This window comes from Hyalella azteca, unplaced genomic scaffold (assembly GCF_000764305.2).
Source record: "Hyalella azteca isolate HAZT.00-mixed unplaced genomic scaffold, Hazt_2.0.2 contig11433, whole genome shotgun sequence".
In the NCBI taxonomy this organism is placed as follows: Eukaryota; Metazoa; Arthropoda; class Malacostraca; order Amphipoda; family Hyalellidae; genus Hyalella; species Hyalella azteca.
The window spans coordinates 46,318-65,608 of NW_025941432.1; the positions used below are offsets into that span (position 1 = coordinate 46,318).

The following is a 19,291-nucleotide window of genomic DNA, read 5'->3' on the forward strand; positions in this document are numbered from 1 at the left end:
GTAACACCACACTACTGCACGAATAAATAATTATCGTCGAAAAACGTTTTCATTTTTCCACAATTATTAAGCTATCTCTGTCTATATAAAAAGGTGGATAGACAGATATAACATCGAATTATTCCGCACACGTACAAATAAAGAGCCATATTGCTTTACATGCTTCATTGTGCGTCAACTATCCTTGTTAAGCAGCAAGTTGACTCTTGTTATAGCGCCCATTGCCCGAGTTATGTTTGGCCATACTGCTGCTAACCGAAGATACCCCGGCCTTACATTTTCTGGCCTAACCTACACACGTTGCAACACTTCTCCACACCAAACAAAACGTGCGAAAACCTAACCTTATTGGCTGCATGACGTTAAATAGAGGGGCAGGTGAGTTGATAGAGCCAAACATTGCCTGCATGAAAGTTTTGGGTCGGTGTAGCGTGATTAAGTTAGGCGAGAAGAGGTTAGTCCGGAGCAGGTGAGGCCGGATGCTGAAGTGCATGCTTTATGAGCGATCATGCTAATGTATTGCAGAAGATTTACGGTGATATTATATTATGGCAGTGTGTGACTGGTTTTGATATGGTGTTTCAGCGTAGTCGGCGGCATCTAGCTCTGTGGCTGAATAAAGTTATTGCAAGCTGAGGCTGTTCGTATGTTTCAGGGCATATTTAGGAGCTAAATTTGTGGGCCATGTCTGCGCCCCCCAATGCGCTTGTGAAAATGATGAGTCTTTAGCATTGTAGAGTTGACAATTTATTTTTCAGTCAGACTCCACAGTTTGAAGTCGGCCGAGATTAGAAGTTACATTTGCAGCAGTTCGCGAACTTCTTGACAGATGGACGTGGGTAGTGGCTCTGTCAATTGGCCCTTCTTATAAAAGAATAAAAAAGTAACTCATAGGGTGCGGAATTCTATATGACCTTGCATTCGTCCTAAAACTCTAAAAAATGTATATTTTCTGATCTATCGATAAATCAGTTTTCTCATGGAATTTGTTTTCATGACGCGATAAGTCACAAGTACAATTAAAGTAAGGTAAATGAGGTTACTTTTCATGGTTCAAAACGTTTAATCATGCGCTTAAATGTACTAGTATATGCATGTCATGTATGTACATTGTACATGTAGACAATCAGAAAAAAGCGGCAGATAAACGATTGTCCATCTTCTAAGCACATTTACGTCAGCACAGATATTTACAGGAAGAAGATTATTTACAGACATCGATAAAAAAATGAAACAGCCAAATGAAAGGAAGTGGAAGTACACGGATGAATGAAAAAATGTATAATTTGAGACGATAAGGGAAAATATAATTCATATCAAATGGTAACTTTTAAAACATAAAAATGTGGAAGCTTTCTTGAATAATATTTTCAGCTAGAAGATGCAGCAACAATATAATAGCGAAACAGGATAATGGAAAAACATCGTAACTTCGAAATACTTCAAAGAAAATGTATTTGAGGTAAAAATCATTTTGTCACGTTATCTTCAAAATACTATCAATGCCGCAATGCAACTGGAAAGCAAGAGAAGAAATAATTGAAATAAGAATCATATTGCACTAGAATATTTATTTACTATAGAATAGAATCTGTAGTTAAAATCTACACGACTTAATACGACCGAACAGAAATATTGATCAATATTTTTTTTTCATATTGTCCTACACATTTCAAGACGTTTCTTGATGTAATTCAATCCTGGTTTGATTTTTTAAATATTCAAAGAAAGTAAGAATCAACAGTTATAATTTATCAACAATTATAACGTAAAAAGTCCGATAGATTCCTCAGTACGGACGCCATACGTGATGACCAGATGCTCGACTAGAAGACGCTTTTAAGGAACGGAACTTGATGGGCTCCTTGTGCGCGTGTCTGGTGACTGAATCATTAGACTCTGGGTCACTGGGCGGACTCGCTCTATGTTTTTCGACGTGGATTCTGTGGGCAATATCTCTGTTCGATTCACTGGAGTCAGGAAGCTTAGCTGTGGCCTTAGGACTTGAAGAATTAGTAGAATCTACCGCAGCAAGCTGCAGGGCTCTTGAACTGTCGACACTTCGAGGCGAATGCTTCGGTATACTGAATGCGCTGAACCCAGCAATGGGCACAGGTGCCTCCACACTGGCAGTGCTGGTCTGCAAGCTTCCATAAAAACGAACTGGGGACCGAGCGGCAGATAAATTAGACGAATTCAAGAGGGAGCTAGATCCAGTTGGTATGAAAGGAGCTCTCAGTAGAGGATGAAGTCTGGCGGTATCTGCCATTCTGGGAGGAGAGGAGTTGGAGAGCAACTTTATTCCGTCACACCTCGGAGTTGTAGTAGATGAAGGTGATGTTCTTGAAGGCGGAGAAGGTGTGTTGGGTGGAGAAGAGGCTGCTGAGTTAGAGGATCGAGTTGAAGTGGTGGATGCGTTTGATGGAAGGCCTGCTAGACTTATTGGAGACTTGGACCTTCCAGAGCAAGGCCCTAGGCCGCTGTCACAACCACTGCAGCGTCGACACCGGCCTTCCGAGGCTGGAACAAAAATGCAGGCTCATGTTAACTTATTACAAACCAACAGCGATGAAAAGATTGAATATATGACCTATGATAATGTGTTTACCACATTTTAAATGTGGCAAACAACTCAATGCAGATCAGGCGAGGCATACGAGCACTAACATTTACAAAGCACTGAAGGAAACCCTGTATACATTTTTAACATGAAATTCTATACATATCCGAATAAAATCAAAGTTCCTAAAAAATTCAAAGTGTATGAAGGCAAACGATTCAAATTCGAACGAGGCCGATCCAGGTCGAGAAGGACAAATGTTCATGAGTGATTTTTTTTAACTTCAAATAAAGTAATTATTCCATAATATGTGGCTTTTTGGTGTACCCATGCAATCTCCAAAGAAGCGCTCTCAAAGAGCAGTATAAATTTGAAAGAATGGGCGTTCACTAAAGACACCTAATTTCTATTATTTATTTTTTTTAATTTAGATTTCCTATTTATTATTTTTGCAGGTGGGATCTGGTGCAGAAAACATCAAACTTTAAAAATGTTTCTCTGTTCGTAATTTCAGGCATGATCAGAAAGTAATACAAAGCCAAATATTTGCGCGTAAAACTGTTTAAAAGCGTTGAAAGTATTTGAGGACAAACGATGAAAGATAGACAAATGCTGGATTTAAAATTCCATGTTTTAATTTTGTGGGTAACAAGCTGATTAATTAATGATGAAAATTTCAGATAGTTGTGGTTTTTGACTTTGAAACCTGATATTTTTTATGAAAGATTTCAAAAACAAATTTGACTAAGATTTCTGTTGAGAAAATTCTGTGGAATTTTCCTATACACGTTGAACATAACGGAGTAATGCTCATCAGAAGTTCTGCAAGCTGAAGGATTCAAATTCAAGTTGATTCAATGTTCAATTTACTTTGTGTATCTGACATCTTGAATACGAGTTCAACACACCATTATATTCAGTAATTTCAAGGTCCATTCATTGCTGTCACGCAAAGTCAAAAGGATTCAATGTTGAAATGAATCAAGCGGTGGACGTTAAAAGACATCGGGCAAGCAACGAAGCCTCGAGTCGCGTAAGCAGCGGTGGAGGAAGCTATAAAACGGTGAGAGGTAAACAAACGGTGCCTGCAACTGGTTACTTATGCGTCTGCCACAGCTGCTGTTTACTTGCACCCTGTTGTTACTGGCACTCGAACCATAAAGCTCCTAAGCCGTGCAATTTACGACCAAAATGTCTGGCCATCCCTCAGGGATCGTCGTGAAAACTACTTTGCTTCAACTGAACATGTGAATCACGTGAATATAGGGCACGAATTTATCATGCAAATAAATACCATTCATTGTATCAAGAGTTGTGCTCGAAAGTCCTCATGATCGTAAGATTCATTCAGAACGCCCAGCAACAATTTTTCTATTTAATTCTGGAGTTTGATTCAGTGGAGCTAATATCAGACCCGAAACGTGAGAGGAAAGAATATATTGAGTCATGTTTGAATAATATGTTTCCCGAAACGATGGTACAGGATAAAAATTGGAAGCATAGGTATTTTTTGAACACTAAGCTTAGTTTCTTTTTTTTTTTATCAGTTCAGATTGTCGTGGAGACCAAAGCTCGCAGATGGATTTAAATTGATTCGCGTGCATATAATTAAATAATCTGCCTTAGCGTTTCATTTTTATCATAAGCGAAGAAGTAAAGTCAGAGTCTTGACCTATCGATTGCTGACTGAAATACAATAGAAATACGAGAAAATCATTTACTTTTTAAGCTGATCTCGTAGAAACGGAAAGTGTCGTATACATGACTTGAAAATCTAGGTTAAAATTACTCGGAAAGTGAGATAAGATTAATCAATTCCTTTCCTGCAAATATGATTAAAGAATGCAGGAGCTGGGTCCTTCATTAACGCCGCAATAAATGTGTATCTGGGAACTTTATACAGAGATACTAATCAAGAAATTCAGGGCTAAGATGGAATAATAAAGCAAGACTACGAAGGCTCACCCATGAGAGGAGACCGATGTGTCTCTGAAAGTCCTGCCAAAGCGGCAGCCATCTGCTGGTATTGCATGGCGCTGACAGGTGGCGGCGGCTGTAGCAGAGACGAGGGCGCTTGTAGAGACACGCTGGGGCTAGTCACTTGCAGGGGTAGATGGCCATGCAGAGGCCCGGGCACCGAAGCGGTGGGTGAAGCGAGCATGTGTGCCGCCGCTCCCGCGTTGACAAAAGACTGCATTTGGTTGAGACGGTACATCTCCATGAGGCTTCCTCCTTGGGCTGCTGTGCATGCGAGACAGAGATGGGGATGAGATGTTGCGAGGTAAGTGTGTCAACATGCTGCATTGATAGTTGTTCTTTACAATGATATAATTTCAAGTGGAGTTGTATCGATAATTAGGATGAGGCCTGTTTCTGCCATTTGGTTTAGATAATGTGAATGCAGCTTTAGGAACGTATCACTTGAATGCTTAGATCGCTAATTCACCAACAATTAGAAAGCAATGAGAATATCCGAAAATTCAGCATTTCTTTATAAGAGAATACCAGCTTTACAGTCAGTTCCAAATCCAAACCACTATCGGATACCGGAACGTTGCACTGGTCAACATTAAAGCGTACAGCTGAATGAGGAGGATGCACAACCAGGTTTCCCGTCCTACAACTCCTCCCTTTATGCTCCGTCAGCCTAGTATAAAAATTGCGAGACTGTATTCCGATGTACGCTGATGCGCACTGCGCCCAACTCTATCTATAAACTAGAGTAGATTGCTTATCTTCATACTTGAACAATGAGCTTATTTTAAAATTATCCGCCAACTGTATGTGGGGATCAACATTCGGAAAGTATTTAGAGAATAGAATTTTAAAATCCTTAACCATAGTCTCAGATGCACGGCCAAAATAAGGAAATGAACAATAAACAGCGTTTCTATTGTCACACTTGGGAACTTCAGAGCATTGCCTATAAGATAAATTTCTTAATTTGAGTTTATCCCAGTTGCTACGGAAACACATTTAGTGAAAAGATACTGCGCAAAAATTTTGATTCGATGTGCATAGCAGGTGAAAGAGGGCAAATATGAAAGCCGCGGTTTATTAATGTGTGAAGTTCATTTAGCTTGAAACGTAATGAACGAAAACTAAAAAGCTGATGCTTAAACCGGTAAACGTTGACTCTCCGAAAACGGAAGTCTGGAAACAGCAATTAGATTTTATAACATTGCAATCGAGAAAAGACAAACTATTGTTAAATTCTGGCTTCATTGGGAATTTGATAGACTTATAACGAAGCTTTATAAAAAAAACCGCCCTCGTGCATGATTGGGATGATAGGAAAGTATAAAAAAGTATCGTCGACGTATCGGTTACAGAAAACTGCCCAAAAACTAATCTCCACCTAGTGAATTGTCGTTATTTAAGTATTAATGATACTCTACCTCTTCTTATGCGAACGTCCTCTGTTTATAGATACAGTTGTGCGCAGTGCGCATCCGCGTACGTCGTTATAACGTCGCGCAATTTTTATACTAAGCTGGCGGAGCATAATGGGAAAAGTTTTAGAACTTCAAAACCAGCTTGCGCATCCCCCTCATTCAGCTGTAGGTGTCCATGCCAAGAATTGCAACGTCCTGGTATCCGATAGTGATTTTAGAGTTTTAGCCGACACAACCTGTGTTTCTGACTTACAAATTTGAGAATCCCCGTATATTTTTAAACAAAACCCTAGTTAATTGCCGCTTTCAGCGCCTATAACTATGAAATTGTTAATAGATATGTCTATCTGTTCATGTTCATTCGTTTCTTTTTTATTTATCGATTTAGCTTTTAATATCTTCAATGGTTATATTTGTTTATCAACTGATTGTGCTTGTTTCTATAGGATTTTGAACTGACGATGGAGCTGCACTCCGAACGTTTTCCCTTATGAAAAAATAGTGAATTATTTGGCTATTTTCTTTGCTTTTAAATCTTAGCTTGACAAACATCCTGTATATCAACATCTGCGACGACCTTTTTGTCATAAGGTTACTAGTTCACGTTAAAATGAGTTCAATGTGATGACTTTCAAATTTATGTCAAACAAAAAAAAATTATTTGGAAAGGGTAAAGTCCAGTCGGATGCAGGGCAATAAAAAGAGGTTGCAGGATAAATTCTAAGTAGAGAGAAAACATTATTTTTACCTCTGTACAGATCCACCAGCGCGGCGTGCTGCGCGTCAAGCCCAAGCGAGTAGCCCATGCCGCCTGGCCCCACCCACGGCATGTGGTACCAGCCCTGGCCTGGTAGGGGCGAATAAAAAATGAAATTAATTATGTTTTAAATTACTTTTGCGTATTTCAACTCTTCATTAATTGTATAAAACAAAGACCCAAATTTGGGTCTTTGTTGAAAAGATAGCAGCATAACCAAGTGGGAGATGAAAAGAAAATAAGAGTTTGCTGAAAATCTGTTTGATAATGGAAGAAATATTAAGAGACAAAAGGCACGGCGAGTGATTGAAAAAGAATGGAATTTAATAGATTAAAAACTAAATTACATAGAAGTATAACATAATTATGTTAACAGTCCCGGTTATAAAAACAAATGAAAGAAATTGCAATGCTCAGTATTAACTGCAACACCTGTTAGGGGCAAAAGCAAGGTACAAATTTATTAAGGCATGGCTCTTGTTAACTTGATCAGCGCTCAGTCCTAGAAAGCACATCGTCATAATTAACCCAGAGTCATTAATTAGTAATCCCAGCGGTTCGTTACCGTCGTTTTCTGTAGGAGTTGACGCTGATAATAAAGGCTAAGCCGCCGAATAAAATTTGTTCTCACAACATGAGGACAATAGGGGCGATCAGCATAAGCTGAGTTCATCAAACACAAGGGAAGGGAATTACGCTGGAAAACTTAAGCCCAATCCTCTGTAGAATTTGCTTTAATTGATGGGTAAGCATGTCTATCGCAGCCAAGCAGGCTAGAAGTGTTGAGTGTTTGACCACACATACAGAGAAGAACTTCCAATATTATTATCTGATTATTATAAACGTCCGAAAATTGCAATATAATTTTGCGAATGAAAAACAATGAAAAACTATATCTACCGAACCACATTGTAAGTGTCTTTAAACAATAATGAAGGGTTTTTGACGTGAGAAAATATAAGGTCAGAGTCACGGTTTTATTTATAATTTTATTTTCATTTGTGAATTCCGTTGAAAAAATTATTACCCTGTAAAAACATATCAAACTGCGTGAAACACAGGAAGATGAAAACCCGAAAAAATGATTTTGAGGGAAACGTGGAAATGTGATCAAGAAAAAAAGTTGATACAGTTGTCAAGGAAGAAATAAAATTTGGCCAAGAAGGTAAAGGAAATGGGCCAAAAAAAGTGATGGAAATATGATCAGGAAAGTAATGAAAATGCGACCGAAAAGTTATGGATATGTGATCAAGAAGGTGATGGAAATGTGACAAAGAAAGTAGAGGAAATGTATTCGAGAGAGTAATTGAAATGTGATCGGGAGAGGAATTAAATGTAAAAAAATAAATCAATGGAAAAGTGATCATGAAAGTAATGCAAATCTAATCAAGAAAACATCGAAAATGCAGTCAAAAATAAAAAGAAATGTGATCAAGAAGATAATGGATATGTGATCAAGGGAGTAGTGTAAATGTGACCAAGAAAGTAATTGATTTTTTCAATCAATTAATCTATTTCTAACCCCAAATATAATGTAAATGTAACTAAGAAAGTAACGGAAATGTGATCAAAAAAGTGTGGTATATTTGGTCAATAAAGCAATGGAAATAAGATTTAAATCAAGATTAACAACCTTATTTCCGTCACTGCATGCATGAACATGAGAAATTCTGTTGATCAAATTGATATATACGTAATAAATTATAGCTGCAACGGCTCTTGCGTGTATCGTTCAGAATAATGAAATTTAAAATTATCAAACAATATCGAGTTATCTCATTCTTTAAGTAATAAAGAGTGTATCAGACTGCAGAAGTCGTAATTTTCAATACATAACCTGAAAGCTGCTCGGTTTACATGTGGTCAACAATAATTTCAAATGGCCAGTTTCTTGGAGGTAAAAATTAAGCGTTTCATTTTTTTAAACAAATTGGCTTGATGTTCAGCCTTTTTACACCGGAAAGGAGAATCACAAGAAGATTTTGAGAATACATGTGTGTTTCTTACCTAAGTTTTGATAATTCATGTGTGTTTCTTACCTAAGTTTTGATAATTTACGTTTGTTTCTACCTAAGTTTTGATAATTCATGTGTGTTTCTAACCTAAGTTTGATAATTCATGTGTGTTTCTAACCTAAGTTTTGAGAATTCATGTGTGTTTCTAACCTAAGTTTTGATAATTCATGTGTGTTTCTAACCTAAGTTTTTATAATTCATGTGTGTTTCTAAGCTAAGTTTTGATAATTCNCCTGGGTTAAACAAAGAGCAAGTCTGCACCGAAATATCTCAAGTTACCTTCAACCGTCCAGAGCAAACTATGAAGTTCAACATTCAATTTGTTTTCAAAGACCTCATACAAAGAGTATCAAATAATTTATAATACAATAAATCACAATAAATCCAACCCATTACAAATATTTCGATATTGTTATGAGGCCCAACGGCCCACCTCCCGAATGCAACCAGAGAGCACGCAGTGGGTGGGGCCCGCCTGTCATTCAGTTCAGAAGGGCCCTAAAGATATGAGGGTGAGCGTGCGAGCCAACAGGGGAAATATCATACAACCCTTCTTACAAAATGGTATTTCATAAAAAGCTCTATGAGCGAGAAGATATTTCGGTTCCATGTGGACCAAATTTACCAAATTGTTCGGTGGGCTTGTAGTTCAAGAGGGCTATGCGACTCAATCAATTAGACGAATGCTGCTACTATCGACGAGAAAAACTATTTCGTGTAATTGCCGTAAATGGGGATGACTAAATAGGTAAAGCTAAAATAGTCTATTCGTCCATGGGGATTATCTATAACTATGTATGTCTCGAAAAGTCCTCGATGAAAGAATGAAAACTTGGTTTTAATTGGTATACTAACTTAATGATGACGTACTAGTCCTATTAGTTCAAGTCAAAAATCATTTGGATGAAAATTTGAGAGAAATGTAATTCAGGATCAGGAAGACATGTACAACGGCCAAGCTCAATAAAGGGTTAAATCAGTGAACGAATCTGAGTGTGTGGTTGGAGGGTCGGCAGGCATGGCGCTTCCATCATCCGCATAGGGGATCTCGTCGTAAAAAAAAAAGAGAAAATGGTCGCCCGGATCGAATGAAACAAGTCGCCGGCAACTGAAAGCAAAAAGTGTCCGTGTCATTGAAAGAAGAACGTCGCTCTGCAATGTGTGGATTATGACTGAAAATTTGAATGTCGTCAATGGAATGCGGTCGCCCACTGGGCGCCCGATCAATAAATCATGAGGGGTATTTGGAGTCCTGTGAGCAGTGATGTTTTTTTTTGTCCCGCAAATCCGGGCGCAACACAAGTTGCTGTCATAAACTTCAATACTAGCGCACGTGACGACTTGCTTCTCGAATGTAACTTTCTAGCGGTTAGGCGACATAAGTTTTCTCTAGAACTAATTTAGATTTCATGGAATTTATAATTTCATTTAATATAATTAAATTTATCCACGTATTATATTACGGAGAATTATGCCCTAAATAAGCGAAAAAGGAACAAAACCTATAACAAATAATCTGAAACTGCCTAAAATTGCAGTAAACATCATCAAGTTTACTTGGCCCAAAATGGACCCATCCTCGAGAATGGGCCATCATTTTTAATTGTATTTTAGAAGCAAGTTTGCTCTAATAAATATAATTTGAATTAAACAGACGTTATAATCAATGAAAAATGTACATCATGAGAATGACTGTTAAATACACAAGTGCAAATATTTGCTACAGACACCCAAGATTATAAAGATATTCCCTATTGCATGAATGCTTGTACTGTATCAGTAAATCTTGCCAGTGGTTCAGCAAGCTAATTTGTCTGCGACTAATCTTGAACAGCGATTGCACAAGCATGTCAGCTTCAGATTCTCGTTCAGTTTTCGCAGCAGTGTATCGCAGGAAAAATTTGTATTATTCCTTCTTCAGATTAATAATTACACACATGATATCGGTACTTACTGGTACTGAGTGCATAATAAAGCAGTAAGTATTATTGAGCATCGAGCACAAAAGTCTTATTTCAGTCTCCATATATAAGCCAGCCATCGATATCGACGGACCTCCCCAGAGACCAGCGGCTATAGCAGCTCCGCAGATCTGATACCACGATACACAGCTGTCGTTATTATACGGCTGCTTCTGCTGCTGTACGAAGCTTGATAATCATGTCGGATAGTTCGTAAAATTTTTTGTTGGCTCAGGTCAGGCTCAGGCTTTCTGACGAGCCAAAACTTGTTCAGCGTCATAAAACAAGCAAATAATTATTCAGCAATGCGACAGTTAAAACTTATTTTGTTGGTTGAAAAGACTTATCTGTCGGTGCATTATTTTATTTATAAAGCGCAATAGAGAAGCGATGGAGAATTTGAAAGCAGAAGAGATAGCAAAAAAAATGGACACGTTACGTTAGCTTATATTTTATCGTTAATTAGACTTCACCGTCACCTCTGAAATAGAAGCACGTTTTCATTTCATTTTCCAGACTGAAAATGACAGTATAATGTAAAATGGGCCTGAAGATCATACCATGGTAATAATTTTTTGTCCTTCAGAGCAAGTCCTTCACCCTCTGCTCTCGAGCAGCCTCCCTTCCTTCTCTTGGATCATTATCGCGATATCTCTCATTGCTTTCTCCATGGTTCCCTCACACTCCCCGCGCAATACCCCTACTTCCCAAGCTCCCTACTTACCCCTCTGAGGCCCTCGAGAGTTCCCACAGAGCTCCCACTAACGGTCCCGCTCTCCTTTTGTGCGCATCCCCTGCGCAGGCGTCGCGGAGGCAATAATATATACGCGCGGGACCGCTGCTGCCCGGTGAGTTCAACACCTCGTCTGCGCGGCGTCGTCGCGGCCGAACGTCAGTTAACCGCACCGAGACCGGGTTTAGATCGCCGGAAAATAAGGGTCATCGTGTCTAAAAAATGAGTGATTTTCTTAACAAGAAATGGATAAANCTGCTGCCCGGTGAGTTCAACACCTCGTCTGCGCGGCGTCGTCGCGGCCGAACGTCAGTTAACCGCACCGAGACCGGGTTTAGATCGCCGGAAAATAAGGGTCATCGTGTCTAAAAAATGAGTGATTTTCTTAACAAGAAATGGATAAATATGAAGGCTCTCACGAGCTTTTTGAAAAGTTTTCATTAAAATTTATAGATACATAAAGAAACGGCCGGAAATTGAAAAATGTGGCCAATTGCAATACAGAGATGACCAAAAAATAGTGATCTTAGGCGACTCAGAGTTCAAGGAAGTTAATAACTTTTATATTGATAACTAGTATGTTAGTCCAGTGTTGCTCGTGACTGATTATCTTGGCAATCTAAGCATTATGATGTTTCTCCTAAATCCTGAAATTAATAATAAAGTTGATAATTTTGAAAAAAATACAGTAATTAATGAAAGACTCGTTCCCAACCACACTCACCAATTTTTAGAATAGAAATAGAAAGGAAATTTTACCTTTCTATTCTCAAAATAAAATTTACACTTACATCATTTTCAATTTTTAATCTTAATCTACTCAATGCATCGTGGCCCTATGACTAAAATTAAATTTTATTCACAAGCAAATATCGAAATGAACAACATTGTGAATACGCGCTCAAACCCAATATAACTACGGTGCCATGCAGGCTAAAAACACATATACAGACAAACTTAGAAAAATTTATAAAAGATATCTACAAAAGATTTTGGAACATTATTTTTGAATACTAGCAATGCAAGAGTTTTGTCATAGTTATATTAACACAGTTTTACTATCATATTTTCTTTTAAATGCTGTTATTTCATACAAACATTCGTCAACGTTTGCATGTTTATTCGAAGCCTGTTCCTGAACATATATATGGGTTGTGCGAGCGCTTATCCGCGATTCTTACCGTTTCGAGATTTTTCATGGGAATAAAACTAAATTTATAGTTAAAAAAAAAAAATTATAAATTTAGGACCTAAGTTAAATATATAGAACTATTAGACAGTTGAAAACTTGGGGCGTGGAGGGTCAGATGGAAATTTTAAGATAATGAAATGGTAAATTAAATTTTGAAAATATAAATAGCCAAGTTTCCGCTATTTTTATATACGTAACATGAAAAGGTCTTAAGTGCTGAACGTATGTTGGAAGATAGGGGTCATATTTTAATTACAGTATTCTGGTTTCAAAAGAAATGACTATGGGATTTCTGGATTCAGTATAATTTCATACGATTATTTATGAATGGTATTATGATAATGAATGGTAAATGATAATCTTATTTAAAGTTATTTTCCTCAACTCGAACAATTAGCGCGTAAAAAATATTTTCACCGCGTAGATAATACAAGTTGATTTTTAAACTGTTTAAAATGTGGCACAAGGCGTTTGCGCGCTTCTTGACAGAACAATTGACGTCGTTTCGAGGTCTTTGAAGTAAAATCTCTCGAAAATCTATATAAATCAAGCAGTTAAATCATCAAGAAGAATTGAGATCCATTTTATACGAATTTTGTTCACTCATTGAGTAAGTGAATGATGAGGAAAATGAAATCAACATTCCTCAATTCATGATTCATTAATTATCTGAAAGATCACACCTGGCAGTAAGTAATGCCTATTTGTCGACTAAACTGCCCGAATTTTTCTTAAAGAGCAGTACTTGAATGACGTACTTTACTACAGTGAAATCACACCTACCAATTTATTTCTGCCAAAAATGTCGCGAAAAAATAAACTTCACAAGTAGGCACGTTTGGAGCAGGAGTGCGATCGCCGGCTCAAACACCAATTGCATTTTGCTAAGGATCAATTTCACGCACCTCTTGAAGTGGTCCCAAATCCAACCATGCGACTGAACAAATTGATTCAGGAAGCAGTCAGGCACGAATAGCTCCTGACGTGTCAATGAATGATATGCAAATGGATGGATCGCGCACGTCAGTCACTCAATATGGCTTCACGGGCACTCGTGAGTTATCTCGCGAGAAAAGTTTTTCCAAACCTCTTAGCCGTGGCTGTCAATTTCATGTTTCGCTAATAAGATATCTGTTCTGCCGCTGGTCTCTGCGAAGCGTACTACGAATATTGCGAATAGTTAAATTCTCAAGCAGAAAGATGCAGAAAAAAACCATGCAGCATTTTCCACAAGTATCGCGTGGTGAGTAATGGAAAAGAAGGTTGTGAACTTCCCATTAACATCTAACGTTAGACACGATGGACCAAAACGGCTCAGGTGGCGTTAGTTCCACTTTGAAACATCAAAGTGAAAAATTTTTAAAGGCTCACTGAAATGAGTATTCCGATTATGTTAAGTAAATACATAAATTGCATAGACTAATTCATTGGTTGCCATCTCTGTTCATGAAATCTGAATATCTAGATTTAACGAGAAAATTATGAGTAAAATTTAAATAAATCTAAATTAAGGCAAATTTTATTTCGATACCCCCACCAAAATGGCCTGCAGTTGAATAATCGGATAATTAAAAGTTTTTAACGTTTTTTATTCTCCTTTAATTCCTGGACGGCACGAAATAAATTGTATACCCTGCCAGCGGTGTTAGGGTCATGACGCGGTGACGTTTATGTAGTGGGAACAACCCCAGCTTACCGGCTCACGACTCGAGCAAACTAGCGAGAATTCCTTGCGATAATCTTGAGAGCACAGCTGCTGAGTGAAAATTTACAAGGGCTCTCACGAATAATTTCGAGGTATTTGTTTCAGAAGTGAGCTGCCGTGAAAAGCGGCTTTGTGTTTGGGCAGACCCCTCCATGCCGAACAAAAGAGGGAACACGCCATTGTGCCGGGACTCCTGATTACCTTTATTAGCTCACTTAGAGAATAGCACAACCGAGAGCACACCAAAAAGAAGCCGGAAAGCACTCTTTGCAAATGAGCTCACATGTCCAATGATATTAGTGCATGATGTTCGGTCATCACGCTGCCCTAAACATGAAATTTAACATTTAAACCTATTTGAGACATTCGGTATCATGTACATACAAATTTTTACTTGTATAGTATATCACAATTTGATTGAGAGTTTTAAATCCAATGATGATTTAAGTTTATACAAGTTGAATGCAAGAGCGCTGCTGCATAATAAAAATGCCACGATCAATGAAAGTTCATAAAACAGACTTGAAACCTGCATGTGGACGAATAGGTCAGGTGCAAAACATCTAGAAATGAATCAATTTGCTACATTCGGGATGCCTTATGGGCAAAAAGAACAGCTAGTGTAAGAACGGCCTTCAAGATTTCAAAGAGACGAAACACCAACGATACACCAGATGGGCCAATTATCTACTAGACGTTTGTACATAAGGCAAGATTTACAGACCTGCAATCATATCTTATGGTGGACCAGAATAAGAAAATAAAAACTGATAAACAACAATAGATAAAATAAATATAAATTGGTAGTAAAACAGACATCGGAGTTATTTACAAGCCAGAATGTTGTGGCAGAGGCGTGTACACATCGGGTACAGCTTACGTTGTGTCGGTGCGCATGAGGTGCACACGCCTGGTGCATGGCCTCTCGAGCCATCGCTTAAGAATGGCATAAATGGAGTGGAAAGAAGGCACACAACTGCAAGTAGGCGAAAGTGTATGTGAAGAGGAACCTCTTGTGTGAAGAGGAAATGGATACCATGAGCCTAGGGAGGTAGCAAGCGATGAAAAAATCTCGATGGTGCCGACGCGGTCACGGCTAACGAATGTGACGAATTTTAACGGAAGCGGTAAGTTGAGACCATCAGCTGCAATGCGTTTCAATAAAATACAATTTATTTTTACTAAAATTGTAGGTTTTTCTTGGCTTTGTGACATAACTACAGATGCCTGTCCCTAGTACCGCATTGTAGTAATTCTATACGATAAAGACAATTCACTTATTCGGTAAATATCATCGTCATCCTAATGGAAATCCCAACATTTCCCACTGAACATTGATTACAACCAGACTCACGAGTGCACGTCCACGAATGCTGGCAGGCAGGAAGATACATTTCTCGATCATGGTTTTCGAACGCCAACATTCACCTCCATAACCGCGGATGGAGGCTTAAAAAACTCATAGTTTTTATGCGACGGCTATCGATCATCGACATGAATTTTTCATGCTTGTATGCAAGCGAATAGTGTTTGCGAGTTAGGACCCTAGTCGCAAAAATGCACCGTCGTACGCCTGCGCATGCTTAAAAAACTACCAGAAGCAACTCAAAGCAAAGCCAACATGGTTCTTGTAATAGGACCTATGGGACCTCAGCTAGTGGGATTCGCGCTCACAAAAAACGCTAGTTGCTGCGTTGCGACTGTCAAACGCAATGGCGGCCATGATTCGCGGATGAATTTTGGCAGCAAATCGTGTCAAAAAATTTTGGACTTATTTCACTAACTCCGATTTACCACAACTGTGGATTTTTTATCGTAGTTTAGCATCAATTTTGGCTAATCGTGCCAAAGATTGACGCTAAACTATGATAAAAATCCACAGTTATAGTAAATCGAAGTTACTGAAATGAGTCCAAGTTAGATGGTTGGGGTGGGACACATAGGGAAAATATTGGGTATTATTTATTTGGGGAAGTTTTATGTACCTGAAAACCCCATTCAAAATTTTCACTTGGTCAATTACAGAGCATGATGAAACAGGAAAACAATCAATGGCTTGTGCTGCTCTGCAATTTTCATTGAAGAATTATTCAGTTTAAACAGTAACCGAATGATGAAGATTTGTTTGAACATTAAACATGCGTTTTAAAATAGGATGTTTAAATGGCATTATCAATAAACAGCCGCCTTTAGGAGTGCATTTTCTGGTTGCTTTCCCTTTTATATTTAATTATGACAAAGAAAAACAGTAACTTGAAGCAAAACTGCACAGAACGTGTGATTGTGAAGATTAACTTAGGAGGTTACCCGCGAAACAGAAGCAAAATGTAAACTGTAAAATTATAATTTGGAAAAGTTGTTTAATGGTAATACCCTGCTACAGGTCATTACAGAATAAAATACAATTCAATATGTAATTGAATAAAATGGTTGAAAGTATGAAGATGACTCACTATATTCTATCATTCAGTGGATGCATAACAAGATAATTTAATGAGCACTCACGAGTCTTATTGCGCGGCTCCCTTGGCCCGTCGACGGTTATTTTGATGGCTTTACTGAGCGTCGTCATGACCACGGGGGAGGAGTTCACTATCAGCGACAGTGAAAAGCATTTTCCTGCACACAATATTATTGTTATTATATTATACACACAATATTATTGTTATTATATTATACACACAATATTATTGTTCGTCTCAGCTTTGAACGCAAGAACGACATTATACAACAAACGCAAGAACGCAAACAAACAACGACGCAAGAACGATTATATACTTTCATGAAACGTGTTATATAAATTGCAATTTATTTAAACTCATTCTATGGAGACTGTAGATATTGCCAGTTTTAACATACACTTTCTATGGAGTAGATCTATAAAATGCGGTGGATAATGAACTTCTGATTGTTGAAATGCATCTAGTAAAAAAATGCACCTAATACCCGAAAGGATTTCCATCAATGACAATCTTGTACTAATAAATAGCCAGACTAATTGTCTTGTCTGTTGCCAGAAATTTGTTGGCAATAAAACACTGGATGAATGAATCCTGGTATCACGGGAAGCAAACCATTCTAGCTTTAGGGGACGGTAATATAAAAATTCTAGGGTCGGCCATATTAAATAAATTTTTAAATTGAATCATAAGGAATTTCTCATGTATAGAAGACGATTAAAGCGACTACTCTCACCTCGCCCAGATCTCCCGATGAACCTGAGGTCATTAAATTGAGCAACGTTATCCTTGACGCTCGCTGTGTTGTTCCTGAGCTCGCCGCTGAAATTGTCGTCGTTGCCAACGCGGATTGTTACAATCGTCCCGTCCTGCCGGAAAAAAACATATTCTTAAATATGGCTTATCGCAAATAAATGCGTGATGCCTGAAAAAAACATACTCTTAAATATGGCTTAACGCAAACAAATCCGTCTTTATGTTTTGAAACAAGAAATCAGCTCGTGACGTCACAATAAGTATTCAGTGGTATCCCCTCTACTAAAACATTCGGCTGCAATACTCTGGTGAATTATTGTGAACATGTTATACTCATTTGACATCCATTTATAGATGTGAGTTAAGCGCCACTAATCGAAATCCTATTTCAAGTTCAATTCAACCCAAGGCACTATGTTGGGAGATAAAAAAAATATTCAGCAGAATAGTTACACTATTTCTCTGGTTTATTTTTGCCGCTGGTGAATCACAAGGCCATGTACTTCCCCTAGATTCATTTATTTTCAATAAAGGTACTTGCTTGCAGTTGAACAATTTTTCGAAGGCTCTTAGAGAAAAAAATTCTCAATAACACTCCAAAATGAAAGATAAAATCAAAGCGTCGCTCCAAATAAATTGAACGGCTAAGGCGAAATTTTTTTCATCATTTTTCATTAGTCATCAAAACAATTAAATTTCAAAAATCAATGCACATATTTTCGAATGTTAATACCGGTAAAAGTGATATTTAAATGTCAGGTCCAAACACCGTAGACTTTTAAAGTAAATTTGTCTGTCAGCTTCTCACATTAAAATCAAATCAAACAAAACTAAGAATAAAATTGTTGGAGTGCACAGCTAGTCTTTTACGTTTGTAGTTGCATGCAGGAAATAATTAAAATCTAGATTTAGTTTTCGCGTAAATATACAGCTATCTTAGTCGCGTGATATCAGCTACAACTCCGAATTTGAAAGCACAATTCGAAACTTATATTGAAACTAACTATTCCAGTGCATTACTCCGCTTAATTTAATTATTACGCGTATAGTTGGGAAAACATGGCAGTATTTCAATAATGGTATTATATTGCGATACAAAGATAGATTGTACAACCGTTAAACAATTTTATTATTAAAACGATATATAATCTCTATGTACCTTGACTTCGTCGAATATGAAGACCCTGAAGTTGCTAGGCAGAGACTTATTGCTTCTCCAATGTGACGGGATGGTCGTGCAGAAAATATTCGGGGAGTCGGTGGCCACCATGTCGCCCATATGCGTCATGTCGTAGAGCGTATGAGCGTAGCTCGGGTTCATTACAGTATGATGGCTGCTTACAGTCATCTTTTGACACAGAAATTTTTGCAGGCAAATTTTATTCTGACTTCACTCTTCACTGCTGTCACAGTTTCAATGTTATTACCGTCACTACTGGCATTGACACAAAAAAATACTTTAATATAAATAGCTTTGTTAGGTTTAGGATCAATTGATGTCTAACACTGATGATTCACACTCTAAAAGCGTTACTAGAAATGAAGTTTATCCTATCAATAATATAAATAAGCAAATATTAGATCTGGAGAAAATTTAAACCAATTTCATAATTAAATGTCATGACCATATCATACAAGTTATTCTTTGTTATGAGCGAGGATTTAATTTTTTAACGTTCAGCATCGGGTAGAAAAAATGTCTTGGACAGGAACGAGCTGAAATTTCCCATCATACAATTTGGTGCCGAAAATCTGGAA

At 37.8% G+C, this 19,291-nt stretch overlaps 1 protein-coding gene across 2 annotated transcripts; it reads right to left on the minus strand.

Annotated features, from left to right (window-relative positions):
• Window positions 1–1,668: 1,668 nt before the first annotated feature.
• On the minus strand, window positions 1,669–18,928 carry LOC125178621 (runt-related transcription factor 3-like). 2 transcript variants are annotated; one of them, XM_047882834.1, is made up of 6 exons: window positions 18,693–18,928; window positions 17,514–17,646; window positions 16,824–16,937; window positions 6,704–6,802; window positions 4,526–4,798; window positions 1,669–2,520 (listed from the first exon to the last, which is right to left on the minus strand). In XM_047882834.1, the coding sequence occupies exons 1-6, from the start codon at window positions 18,879–18,881 to the stop codon at window positions 1,790–1,792; spliced, it is 1,539 nt and encodes a 512-aa protein (XP_047738790.1). In that variant the 5' UTR covers window positions 18,882–18,928; the 3' UTR covers window positions 1,669–1,789. The 2 variants fall into 2 exon arrangements, with proteins under 2 accessions (XP_047738790.1, XP_047738789.1); XM_047882833.1 differs by having other exon boundaries at window positions 4,526–4,801.
• Between the last annotated feature and the right edge of the window lie 363 nt (window positions 18,929–19,291).

What these genes read in the sequence shown, in the direction of transcription:
- LOC125178621 (XM_047882833.1), bottom strand. Translation starts at nt 18,881, where the DNA reads ATGACTGTAAGCAGCCATCATACTGTAATGAACCCGAGCTACGCTCAT. An exon ending in TCATATTCGACGAAGTCAAG is followed by an intron (nt 17,647 to 18,692) that starts GTACATAGAGAT and finishes TTTTTCCGGCAG; the next exon opens with GACGGGACGATTGTAACAAT. An exon ending in CATCGGGAGATCTGGGCGAG is followed by an intron (nt 16,938 to 17,513) that starts GTGAGAGTAGTC and finishes TATTGTGTGCAG; the next exon opens with GAAAATGCTTTTCACTGTCG.